Raw genomic sequence first — 14064 nt, forward strand, 5'->3', positions numbered from 1 at the left:
ACAGACTGAAAAGGACTAATTAAAAATAATGAGTTGTACGGTTTGTCCATGTGCAAGTCATATGCATGATACAGTCAATATCATATACTTCAACATGACTTATAAGCTACTCTTTCTCTGAGTCTCTTAGTCAAATCTTCACACACAGACAGTAAATTCAGTGTGACTCACACTTCTCCAGAATATCAATAGTTCCAATGTCCATCGTGATTAAACTTTCAGAAGTCTCTTTAGATAAGAAAACAAGGCACTTGTTTCAACCTGAGAACTTGCCTGATAGTCCTCATTTTATAGTTTTCTTTAGTATCAAAGTAATCCTGTGATGTACATAAATGGGTACACTGCAAACATGGAAGAAAACAGGGCTAGCCCACAGAAAACTGATAATGGACACTTCAGGTTTACATCTGCCAAAACATTTTGGGAACTGTAATCCCAAAAATCTATCCCCAAATAGAACTAAGACAAAGATTAAGAAGAAACAAAGAGTGACAAAACCCATTAATCTTAACTTTTTGGCAGTATGTTTTCACAGCTGTCTCAGTTTGGTCTGACAGGGGACCCGGAGTGTTAGTCAGCAGGATGACTTGAAAAGTGCTGGTCTGCTTTTCATTATTTGAACTAACAGTTGTACAGAAACATAAAGGATTACAGTTGCCATCCCCAGTGTAGCAGTAAGTTAATGTTGTAAATTGGTAATTGTTCTCCACCTGAGTAAAAACATAGAGCCACACTGCAGAATGGTCAAACTAGAGGCCTCAGTGGTTTTGATAAACTGTGATCTTTTGCTTCTTCACTACCCAGGCCTGATCTGTATCGTGCTTCTGGCAAGTTTGAGCTCCTAGACCGTATCCTGCCAAAGCTCCAGGCCACGAGCCACAGAGTCCTGCTTTTCTGTCAGATGACCTCTCTCATGACAATCATGGAGGACTACTTCGGCTACCGCAACTTCCAGTATTTACGTCTTGATGGTATCACATCTTTACTAACTTTTACAAGATGCTTATTTTGTGTCAAAAATGTCCCTTCGCCGTGTTTTAAAAGTGTCTCAGCAGAGAAGATTCCACTCATTGTTCTTTGTCTTCACCTTGTTTGTTACTTTGGTAAATCAGTAGTCCTTGTAGTGTTTTATCACTTAACATTTCAGAGGAATTATGAGGAATTTTGAAGCTACAGTTCTAGTCGTGTCTGTGTGGCCTGTGTGATACGATCATTATCTGAGATGAAATCTTTTAATCCCTTTATCTGTTTTTGTAATTGGTGTATTAAAAATGTGAAAATTCTATTTAAATGGACTCAAAATTGTCATACTAAAATAATGATAATCTGTCAGACTAAGATGTCGGAGAATTCTTATCAGCACCACTCAGCTGAAAGTCACTCAAACAAAAAGAAATCCTGTTAGTCACCGAGGAGATGTCATTGATTCATTTTTGAAGCAGAATAAAATGTGCAACATGATATTAAGAAATTAATGAAAGGAATCAGTGAATCACTCTTGACCATCAGGATTGCACAGCACTTTCAAAAACCATTTACATTAAGAGACTAGTCTCAGATATGCGGCTGTGGACTGTGAACCTCCTTAATTAGCATTATTTAATCAGACATATAAACTGGCTGTTGGATGGTTTGATCACATTGTGAACCTCATTAATTAGAGCCTCTACATGCCCTTTTCTGACACCTCTGAAACAGTTCAGCTGGTCAGAGCTGAACCACAGTATATGTGACATTTTTAAACGGTTAACTCTGGACGAGAAGAACAAGAACTTCAAGCTGACTTTTCTGCCTCAACTCGACAGACCCTGCGTTTCTAATCATGTTTGATTTTCAGGAACGACCAAGTCTGAGGACCGTGCGGCACTGCTGAAGAAATTCAATGAGGAAGGATCTCAGTATTTCATCTTCCTGCTCAGCACCAGAGCCGGGGGCCTCGGCCTCAACCTGCAGGCTGCCGACACTGTTGTTATCTTTGACAGTGACTGGAATCCCCACCAGGTCTGTCCCTCAGACAGACAGCACTTACAATCATAGTGTAAACACACAGTTGTAGAAAGTTGTGTTTGTCCATTTTTGAAGTTATGTGCTGTTAAATGGAAGAAAATTGGCACAGCTGGAAATTACGTGTTTGCTGTCATTCAATATGCTTTTTATGCCATTTTTGTCCAGAGGCACAAAAGGCTATGTCAAAATAGTGAGATGGAAAGGAACACAAGTTAATACCAGAGCTGTCCGTTCATCACCAGTGAACAGCAACCATGCAACAACCTATTATTTTTCCAATGATTGTGGATTTCTGTTTCCCAGAGCACCCTGCTTGTTTTTCTGGGCTATAAATGGCTCCAGTCCCATGTGACATGACTGAAGAAGCTGTTTTCAGAAATAATCTGGTCTAAGAAGTTTAAATTTTCCTCTTCAAATACTGTATCTCCCACACTTGCTTTGAATAAGCTGCGTTGATGATATCCGGGTATTTACTTTTTCTTTCTCTCGTGGGATGAATACATTTGCATTTCCAAAAACATCATTTCTCCAGTGAAGTTCAGTTGCAGAAAACGGCATCATATATTAATTAGCAGCACTTTATTCAAATCAGATGAATCGTGTCTGCACTCACTGAGGTCTTTACCCTTTGTAAATACTCTGATAAATTGAAAAATTGCAGTTATGTGACAATTTTAGTGAATATCCTCAGTAAAATTGGACTGAAATGTATTGGCTCATTTTTACAATCGGTCCTGGTTGCAAGGAAGTTATAAAGTCACTAGCAACTGGAATCCAGATGAACGCAGCAGCTTAAGGCCCCCTGACCTGGCAATCTGATGGCCATCACATCATGTACTGCAGGATGGTGGCAGAGATAGCAGTGCCAAATCACTGTGAATCAACAAATAAAAGACAACAGTCAGACCACACATAAGCAATGCAAAGCAAAGCAACTTTTTTCACAGGTATTTTCCCTTTTTATTATGTGACTGGATATATTCACAATGACATGAATGTGGTTTTTGTTTGTTTTACTGTGCATTTCTTTGGATTAGTAGCAAATACTCCTGAGTAGGCCTTTCAGGTACAGACCCTGCTTGAATCTGTTAACAGAAGATGTGTATTGGCACAGTGGAATGTGAACTTAGCATGACGTTTCAGTGCTCTACCAAGCAACAGGAGTGTGTTTCATACACAGAGCTTTACATTTCCTGTGATATTATTTACTGACAGACAAAGCACTGGCAGCCAGCACAGCTATTGTTAGTTTAACATGCAGACTAAACTGTCACTGAGCAGGGCTCTTACTGAGTTATCAGAGAGTTGTTCTGGTTCGGGCTCTTAATTTTGGAGATTGCACACTGGTAAAATCACACATTTCCCTTTTGACATTGATGCAGCTGAAATGGCCTCACATTTCTCTTTCATTTGCTGATTCCAGGACCTTCAGGCTCAAGACCGTGCTCACCGCATCGGTCAGCAGAATGAAGTGCGTGTGCTTCGTCTCTGCACCGTCAACAGTGTGGAGGAGAAGATCTTGGCAGCTGCCAAGTACAAGCTCAACGTGGACCAGAAGGTTATCCAGGCAGGCATGTTCGACCAGAAGTCCTCAAGCCACGAGCGCCGTGCCTTTCTGCAGGCCATTTTAGAGCATGAGGAGCAGAATGAGGTATGGTCTGTGTTTGTAAGTTGTTTTATTTTAAATTTTTTATTTTTCTTAGAAGGAAAAGCATCTCAAAACTGATCAGCCATTTTGCTATAATGAATGTAGGAGGTTTAAAAGAGAAGTTTTTTTCTCCTCTAGTTAAATTATGCAAGTTGGCTTTGATAGAATTACTGCAGGATCAGCTGTGGCTCCCCAGACATGACCAGGGAGTTCACCATTCTACACTAATAGAATTAAATCACAGCTATATTTAGTGCCATACTTGACTGATTTGTTTCAAACTGAGCATGAGAGGCCTCTGTTGTGCTGAAACTGTTAAAACTGAGTATGGAAAGATTTTTGTATTATACTGGGAATGTGTTGATGATTTTCTCCAATGTAATTTTAGGAGGAAGATGAGGTACCCGATGATGAAACCCTTAACCAGATGATAGCTCGCAATGAAGATGAATTTGAGCTTTTCATGGTAAGGAAATTACACATTTGCGAGATCCAGTTGACAGAGTAAAACTTGTGAAATGACTGGTCTCAAAATATAAATTTGCCAGAGGTGTTGCTTACAGTTGGTTTTTTTTTTTACATCTACCTCAGAATAATTATAGGTTGTTGATCATCTCAGTATTCTGGTTAAACGCCATCATTTGTGTGGGCACCTTCAGCCAGCAGTCTCCTGCCAGATGCTTCCTCTTGCATAATAAATGACTGGGCTGTCATAGATACAGAACTTGTGGTCATCATTCACCGTACACCACTTGGCAGTTTTACACTTGTTAGTGACCATCTGTGTTTGAAATGTCTAGTACAGATCTGTCAGTCGTGATATCAACAGGAGAAATGTGATACTGATGTGCCAATCAAAAGTGACATTGTAGGTGTGCATGACAGGACTGCTGCTACTCCCTTGATTCCAGTATATATCCAGCTTGTGTGGTGTAACATAGGGGAACCAGGAACCATGTCACCTGATCATGATGGTGACTTTCCTCCTGTTATCCTCTGCAGCGCATGGACATGGACCGACGCCGGGAGGACGCCAGGAACCCGAAGCGTAAGCCTCGTCTAATGGAGGAGGATGAGTTGCCTTCATGGATCATCAAAGATGACGCTGAGGTGGAACGGCTCACGTATGAAGAGGAGGAAGAGAAGATGTTTGGTCGAGGGTCGCGCTGTCGCCGGGACGTGGATTACAGCGACACGCTGACTGAAAAACAGTGGCTACGGGTAAAGTCTTGAGTATACCTGGTATCAACTATGGTGATAAATGTAAATCTGTAAATTTGGTTAACAGCCTCTGATGTATTTATCCAAGGGCAGGCTGTAATGTCATTTATTTATTGATTTATAGTAATGGAAGACCAAACTTCAATAGAATGTCGTTGTAGAACTGAAGAACTTTTTCTTTTCCACCTCCCCACTGGGCACGTCTGCAGCTAATTACAGCAATCTTGTTAAATAGGCTGACAGATTTGATTAGCATGAACTCAGTTTGGTTAATTAAAGATATAAAACTTATCTTTACTCTGCACCTGTGGGAACATCATGCTTATTCACTCATTCAGGTGGTGTACAATTCAATCTTAACATGTAATCTCACATTGATTATAACTGTGATTAACCTGCAGTTTAATTTTGTCAGAAACAGAGACTTTTTCCTTTGTATTTCATGTCATTCTGCTCACACTGCCAAATTATAAATCACGGTTTTGTCATTCTTCCTTTCAGTCCGTGGAAAAACCAAAATCATCAGTGTTATTGTGTCTCTCAGTATTTTCTAATTTTCCCACTCTGTCAGTGGCTCTCAGCCCTAAACCCATTGGTTCCTATTGAAGAAGTAAACCTTTACTAGACAGCACTGAGAGTGTGTGAACTCTGCGAAGGGGCATATCCCTTTCCTCCTAATGCCAGAAAAACAATATTCCCCGGATAGTTTGACCCTCATGATTTCATGAACATGAAAACCTACTGCTGGCATTTGGAATGATGCTGATATCATTATTAGTTTGAGAGGGAGATCGTTGCACTGTGGAGTGATCCTTCACATCCTGTGCTCTCCCTCTGTCCAGTTGTAAGCATGTCTTCTAAACAGAGCTCACACAGAATAATACAGTAGAAAAGCAAAGTAGGACGGTCCGTGTCAACCCATGAGGTTATGCTGTGAGGTAAGAAGCATGGGGTGTACTGCTCATTAGGTTCTGGCGGTGGAAATGCAGCTATAATGTGCAACTGGAACAAATTCTAAATTGGCATTACTTGGATAGACTAAATGGCATAATACCAGTCCTACAGATGAAAATATTAACAGCCTTGAGCCTGGCTCAAAATCTGTGCCATCAGGCTCTTGCCCAGCTGTTGCTGCATAGAGTCCAGCTGTATATATGCTCTAAGAGCTCAGCAGTGCAGCTACACGCATTGGCCACAAGGGGGGGCTCACATACAGTCAACCTCAGCTGGTGGGTGTCAAAATGGTGAATCTTTTTTTAGAAAAATTCTTTATCCAAATTACGTGACCGATCAGCACCAAAATCTTATTGATTGTTCCGTGGGCTGTACCCTACCTCTCCAAAAGGTTTCATTAAAATTATTACCTTTTGAGTTATGGTGTTAACAAACAAACCAATTAACAACGGCAAAACCATAAGCCCCGCCCTTTGGTGGAGGTAAAATAAAAAAATAACAGTCCTCATGCCACTTGTTAGGGATGGATTTACCTACTCATAGTAGTGGTCGAGGAGCATGTAATAATATCAGCATATCAAGCCTTAACTGTAACTGAACTTAGGTTGTTGCTAACAGCCTCCAGTTACGCACACCAAATATGTGGTTACACACACTCCTGGAAACTGAGACCGAGGTGCTGATAGGTTGGAAGTGTTGATCTGGATTCTTAATTAACCGAAGAAAAGTGTGTAGGGACCTCAAGGCTACCTGTTACTTTTGTTGTTAGGAATCAATTTGAATGTTAAAATGTTCTGTACCAGACCATGTGGCCAGAACTCAAATAAGCAGGTTTTGTGTTCTTGTGTAATTGTTACAAATTACAAAATGCAAATGAGTACTTGAATGGTTTTTGGCACAAATTTTTAAACAGATGTGTCTCATCTTTTTGCCAACCAACATGTTAAACCATTAGTGTTGCATATTCTGTTTTGCAGCTATAAAGAAATATGTATTGTGAATCATTTTACAGCATGCAGTGATGATGAATGACAGTTTCAGGAGCATATCTACACAAACTTTAAACTCAGAGCTAAAAATACAGTGTCATTTATCTGTGTGTTGACGACAACCCTACAGTTCTAAATCATATGTGGACACGTTGAGTTAAGTAGACTTATCTCTGTCTTTGCTCTGCCTGTTTTGACTCCAGGCCATAGAGGATGGAAACCTAGAAGAGATGGAGGAGGAGATCCGGCTGAAGAAGCGAAAACGCAAGAGACGGCAGGACAAGGATTCGTCAAGCAGAGACGACGGCACCAAAGCCAAGAAGAGACGTGGACGCCCACCAGCTGAGAAGCTATCCCCCAATCCCCCCAGACTCACCAAGCAAATGAACACCATCATCGATACTGTGATCAACTACAGAGACGGGTAAGGAGATTTATCGAAGACCGAATTGAAAACATTTTATTTCACTGCATTGTTCACAGTGATGTGGTGCTGATGCTAACCATGTGCTGTTTGCAAATGAGGTTCTTGTTTTTCTTTTGCTCTTGCCAGTCAACAGCAAAAGACATTTGATTTGCCAACATCATTTTTAGTCAACACAGAAGTAATCACTGGAAGTAGTACAATCTTTTATAAGGCAGACAGGGGAACATTTAAGAGTTGTTATTTCTGTTAGCTGACGTGAAACACCATGTACGGCTGTGATGACCTCATCCAGACTTTTTTCTGTTGCTATTTTTCAGTGGTTTAGTTACTGTTTCAGCTGTAGTACAGGATGATGCGGTCTCCATCCTTTATCCCACTTACAGAGTTCTGATTTGCTCGGTTGTCTTACAGCCAAAAAAAAAAAAAACACTCATTACAATTCAACAGCATGATCAAGATTTTTTTCAGCAAAAGCATAACATGATCATCTTCATGAAGGTGGGATTTACAGCTACCTAAACATGCAGCCAGGTATATTTCTGGCATCATCTCCCACTATGTTTTGAAAACTTTTATGCTGGGTCTCTCACACTTTGTCTACACTGTAATGCCATCAGCTGTGTTCTTCAGTGGTCCATCGCACTGAACAGATGCATTTCAGTATTAATTAGTGCCATATATTAGCTGAAGCTTGATGCATGCAGGCAAATCTTATGTCCTTATACCTTAGTCTAAATACATTGTGTGTTTGAGGTGTGAGGGAGGTCAAAAGCTTCTGTGGCTGAACACATCCTATGCAGACACTGATGGGGGACTGAAAAGTCGTTCTGTTGTGCTGGTGACATGCTGGTATAGATGAGTTGTAACTCTCAGGTGTATCGACCCTTCACAGTCATAATCATTACTGCTGTGGTTCCACACGATTTCATTTTTAAGTACTTTTTCCAAGAAAACTGACCATAAAATCTTGTAGAGCTCCATATATGTTGAAAATATACTGTATGTTAGATACCATTAGAGCAAAGGTTAAAATCTGCTAAGGTATTACACAAAATGTGGCCCACCAAGATGCCTAACAAGATGTCTTTTCTGGGCTGTGCCTTTTCCAACAGCAAACTGAGACTGTGGGAGAAAAGAGAAAGTAAAAGCCACAAGCCTATGCTCCATGAAACCAGATGTACAAAAATAATTCTCCATTAAATCCTCGTGTTTACGTCCTGAACAGCCCGTTAAGAAAGGACCAGCCAGAAACCTCTAAAGCAATCATGCCACTGATTTTACTAGTTTGGTAATCTCATACATTTCATGACTAAAATTAGACTTCCATAGTCTCATGTTTAAGGATTTTTGTGAAATGATGCATTTTTATATTACAACGCAAGATATTTGTTAGACTTGATTTGAAGTCATTCCTGTTGGGTTTACTTTGCTACTGTACTTCACACTGTGCTTTTCTAGACTGTGGAGGTTGAACAGATGCTGTAGTTTAATTATTTTTCTTCAACCAGTAGGTGCTGCACGAAGTAAGCCCTGCAGGAATTACTTAAGCTTAGCTTAAGATTCAGATCACCAACCTCCAAGAAATCAGCAGGGTGACAGCTTACCACGGGCCCCCTCTTCCTGTCTTTAGCACTCCCTGGTTGGTCCTTTGTTGCCTCAGAATGAGTTCTAGAAATAAGATTTAATGAAAGTAAAATGAGTTTCTTGGGATAGAGGATAGTGCCTTCTATAGAACCTCCTCCAGATTCTTTTCCAAAGGCACTTAAACAGTTAAATTCTTTGCATACATTAGTTAAGTCCAAGTGATGTGCTGTTGCTGTAGTGATGGTGGCTCGCTTGCTTATGCCTACTATCTAAATTCATCTGTGTGGATCAAAAAGCAGTCATTGCTCTATTTAGGGACCATTCTGTTGTGGTACATCTCTAAAAATGTACTTGAGTGCAAAAAAGTACCTCTGTTTGTGAAAGCATAGCAAATAGTGCATGTCTTCATTATCCAATGCACAGTACAAAATTTTCCCTGACTAGTAGAGTAAGAAATGAACAGACATGAAGTCATGTCTTAAAAACAGTACAGTGTGATTCAGTCCAGCAGTTCCTGTGTGTGTGTGTGTGTGTGTGTGTGTGTGTGTGCGTGTCATCTGTCCTGTTGTATCTGCATTTTTCTTTGTTTGTCCACATCCCAAAGTGCAAGTACGTGTGTCTCTGTCTTTGTAATATACAGCCATGTGTAGAAGAACATGTGCATTTGTGTTCCCATTACTCAAATATGCACTGGCTGGCGACGATACCAGAGTTTTTCCAGGAAACTGCTACCTGCCTTTCCAGAAGTCAAATTCTTTCCTCTCCCAGTTGATGGTTGTTCTTCCCAGAGCATCTCAATCATCTCTCTGGCGCTCCGCTCACCTAACTAGACTCAGACTGAGTTTGGATTTTCCACTCCAGCCCTCTGGATCGCTGTGGTGCATTGCTGTTTGCCCATAAACAAAGAACACCTCCAAATGGCATAAAGCTAATGTTAGTGCAGCTTCAGTTTGATTTACAGCATCCTGGGATAAACTGTCTATAAGGCAGATTAGAGTGTAATGGTGTGGAGATCTCTGGTAAACATGGTAACCAGAGTTTGCTGTGATTTCACAGTCAGAAGGTTTAGAGCACCTCTGTTTCTCCAGCTGTTATTAGTCTAATTCAGCAGCTGAACACACCTGTGTCATTCTCTCTGCAACTGAAGTCAACTGTTCAGACAGACAGCACTGCTGCAGATGTTCGCACAGATGTGTTGCACTTGTAGGCTGCTTTGCTTTCACTCTTTCACCTGGAAAGTCTGGACACTACACTGCCGTTCCCTCACGTGAAGCCGACTGCTCTGCCCTGGAGGTGTTTCATTATCCTGCTATAGGATAAAACCCTGAAAAGCTCTGACTTCCTTTGTTCATGGCCTTTTTCCACATATATCATCAGAGGTCTTTTCCAACACTGCTTTATGGACAGAATTTGATGTTCTAAGTCATCAACAAAGCTCAGGACACCTGTGGAAATAGTTTGCATCAGTTTTCAAGGCTTCCTTTACTTCAGTACTGCAAAAAATATGCACATTAACTTGTTACTGGTTCCCTGTAAAAATCCTGTCACTTATTTTTGTAGCTTTTTACCATCTAAGATTATTATTCACTGGAGTTAAACTGCTTGAGTGTCAAAATAAAAACTAATGGGGGTGTTGTAAAACCTTTGAGGGCACGGACAGATTATTGTGAAAGGAGCAGCTGTTCTACTGGCCTCCTTCGTTTGAAACCTTCAGGATCACATGTTCATTTATTCCAGCGTCCTTCACTGAAGTTAACAATTGGCTCTGTTCCTAGAGGTCCCCACATGTTGCACTGTGAGATGGCATACTTGATTCATTCAAGCTTCTTTTGAACGTAGATCCACCTCTGTGGTTTTAGGTCGTTGAGCGCAGTACAGCGATTGAACAAATCAAGTCATCTGAGATCAGTGGCCTTGAAATCAGGCCAAAGAGCTCTGCTACTGCACTTTCAACCTTTAGGGGGTAGTCTCTTCTTGGTGTTCATCTTTGTGATTTGTGTTTTATTTTTAAAAGATAAATCTAGCAATTTATCAGGTAAAGTATTACAAAACAGGTAGAAGACCCACCTCTATTAGCAGTTCAAACACTGTAGTTAAATTTTGTTTTGTTTTTTTGAAGCACCTTCATTAGTTTGTTTTGAATTTACAGAAACTGATGTGTAAGAGACGTTTTTGTTTGTAGACAATAGTGATTTGTTTTCATGCATCACGCGCTCAGCTGTGTGACTCCCTGTGGGTTCTAGGTGGAAGATTTGTTTAGAAATAAAGCTTAAAAAGTCTGTTCTTGATAAATCATAAAAGCGTGTCAATGCATTCATTGGTTGATTGACCAACACTCCAATGCTTAGTGTCAAGGACCTAGCGTGGCTGTAAGATTGGCTCAAATCAGTGCAGTGATTTCGTGTAGGCAGCCTACTAGCAGCTATTTTCAGAAGGTTGGTGTGTTTCAGTTTTTGTGCCCTGCACACTTGATCTCACCTGTTTCAGTTTTCTGACATGTTTTTGTATTTAAGCAGTTGAAGGCAAGACTGAGTTTATTTGTATAGCACATGAGCGTGCTTTACACAGTGTGTTAAAAACATTACAACACCAAGTAAAAGAATAATTACAAGTTAAGAACAGAGGCATAAATACAGGACAGCAGGGTGAGGTAATCCACAATGATTATTTATGGTTTAGTAAAAGGCAGTGAGGAAAATAGAAGTTGTTAAAACTTGGATTTAAAGGTGGTCAGAGTGGCAGTGGGTCTCTTGTTCTCTGAACGTTAGTTCCAGCTCTGTGGTGCACAGACGCTAAATGCTGCTTCTCTGTGTTCAGTTTGCACTCAGGCACTAGTTAGCAGGTCAACAGGACTCGTGGTAATAGACAGACTGAGCCATTCATCAACCAGCAGCAGAACTTTGATAGACTAGGAGCCAGTGAAGAGACCTGAGAGTGAAATGTGTATTGTGCATCTAGCTTTTAGTTTGTTCTTGCCTCCATAGACTTGGCACCTCTAGCAGTCATAAATGAATCCAGGTCACATTAACTGTGATTGTTGAGTGTGGGAAACATTTCTTATTCACTTTCCCTCTACATCATTTACCAGCTGGTCCAGAATTTGAATTGTTGTCTTTTGCAGCCTAGAGGCCTGCTTTTCTGGCCTTTTGGTTGTTTACCAAACAACAAGTAAAGGTCTTATGCAAACAGCAAGAGGATCCCTAAATGATGTGCATTTGGCTGGGGAGATTAGTTTAAATTTGCCAAAGGAACACTAGAGTCAATACTAATAATCTCAAAGCACAACAGTGAGAAGTCTTGGCAGTTTAACAAACATTTTGAGGCAGATGGATCAGAGCTGTAAAGACTTTGGCATTGGTGTGAAAACCCGTTGTGGGAGGAAATGATACAGATGAGCAGCAACTGGTATTACTAACATGAGCAATCAAGCTCCAGGGTGTACAGAACTAATATAAAAAGCACCAATGCCCATTTCTCCTCATTAACTTGTCTCTTTTCCTATTTTCCCAAACTCTGGGGAGGGTAGCTCAGTAAGAAAGGCAGTTAAAGACAACTCTGCTGTCTCCGTCTCTGCTGCAAGTGGAGAATGATTCAAGGATGTAAGCTGATTTCTCACATCCTTGTTGCAGAAGCATTTGTCTCAGAAGTATCTGCAAAAACAGCTGAATCTTAAAATGGATAGAGCATTGAATGTTTTTAGTTGATGAATATATTCTTGTTGGTGAAAAGTGGAGATGAGTTATGAAACAATCTCTTCTCTCAGATGAAATTCTTGGTTGATTTTGAATTATCACTTTATTTTCCATATTGAAATCTTTACATATACTCAGTTATTTGTTGTGTACGTCCCTACTTGGCCCCAAGCTTATACACTTACTGTATTTATTATTATTTGTATCTATAACTTTAGACTTTAGAACATGGTACAGTTGAAGCTCTAAAATAGCAGTTAAAAGCCAAGAAAAGCTTTGGCACTTTGAATCACAGAAACACGACTCACAAGTTCTGTATTATTATTATTTTAGTAGTACTTTTGGTGTATGTGTAAATACTAGGCTTGAATGGGTCCTGCTTTACAGGATAAGGCTGGTGATGTTCTGTTTGGTTTTTCTCCACAAATCCCATACAGATTAAAACCAAGAATAAGTTTAATGTACTCACTGTGATGTCTGTGAATCCAGACCCTGATTTAGCTCATTGGTCAGAGACAGAACTCCTCTGTTTTCCAAAAACAATGAATAACACACCAATGAGCAGACGGCTGCACTGGATAACATGTTCCTTCCTCACATAGTACAGTATGTGGGGTACACCTTATTTTGAAAATGAATCTAAGAACAGCCATCATTGTTTACAGTCTCTGATGTAATAGTCACCTGGTCTCTGCCCTGTTTACACCACTCCGCTAGCTTTTCATGCTGCACACCGCGTCAGCAGACAGAGCAGAGATCATGTGCAGTTGACTCTTTCTTATTTATATTCTCACATATTTTCTGTCGCTCATTAATTTTATATATTTCATATACCTTGTTCTGTCATGGCATGGATTTTGCTTATTTCAGCTGAGGATCAGGTGGTGAACAGGTCTAGTATTCATAGGGTTTGCTGTTCCTGGCTTCACCTGTCCCTGATCTTGACCAAGACATTGAACACCAGCTGCTCCCAGTAGTCAGGGCAGTGCCTTGCATGGCAACTCCACTGTTACTTCTGTGTATGAATGAGAGGCAAATTATACAGATGCTTTTTATTTTACCATTTATGATCCTATTTTCTCACCCACTTGTTTAATTCTGTTAATATTTGTTGCTGAAAGAACTTAGATTTCACATTGTCTACTAATTAAGTCATTTGACCTTATACTGTAGTGTACAGAAGGTAGGTTTTCATTCATGTTGCATTCAGATATGTACATTCATATTTTTACATCCATCCATCCATCCATTATTTATACTGCTTATCCTGAAGAGGGTTGCTTGGGGCTGGAGCCAATCCCAGCTGACAATGGTTGAGAGGCAGGGTCCACCCTAGACAAGTCGCCAGTCTGTCACAGGGCTGACATGTTAGACAGACAACTATACAGACCCACAATAAATTGTCTAGGGGCAATTTAGCATTGACCTGGACTGTGGGAGGAAGCCAGAGTACCTGGAGAGAACCCACGCAGGCACAGGGAGAAAATGTAAACCCCGCACAGAATGGTACCGGGCTGGCCTGGGCTCGAACCCAGAACCTTC

The 14064-nt window shown here is 40.5% G+C and overlaps 1 protein-coding gene across 1 annotated transcript in view; it reads left to right on the top strand.

The window, feature by feature from the left end:
* The window catches only part of smarca2 (SWI/SNF related BAF chromatin remodeling complex subunit ATPase 2), a 49492-nt gene that overhangs the window by 25331 nt on the left and 10097 nt on the right, over positions 1–14064 (top strand). Inside the window, exons 24-29 of the mRNA XM_020585915.1 lie at positions 805–971; positions 1838–2001; positions 3431–3658; positions 4044–4121; positions 4658–4876; positions 7023–7243. Of these exons, the coding sequence (XP_020441571.1) occupies positions 805–971; positions 1838–2001; positions 3431–3658; positions 4044–4121; positions 4658–4876; positions 7023–7243 (1077 nt within the window). The remainder of the gene's footprint in view (positions 1–804; positions 972–1837; positions 2002–3430; positions 3659–4043; positions 4122–4657; positions 4877–7022; positions 7244–14064) is intronic.

The sequence above is a fragment of the Monopterus albus genome, unplaced genomic scaffold (genome assembly GCF_001952655.1).
Source record: "Monopterus albus unplaced genomic scaffold, M_albus_1.0 scaffold385.1, whole genome shotgun sequence".
Classification (NCBI taxonomy): Eukaryota; Metazoa; Chordata; class Actinopteri; order Synbranchiformes; family Synbranchidae; genus Monopterus; species Monopterus albus.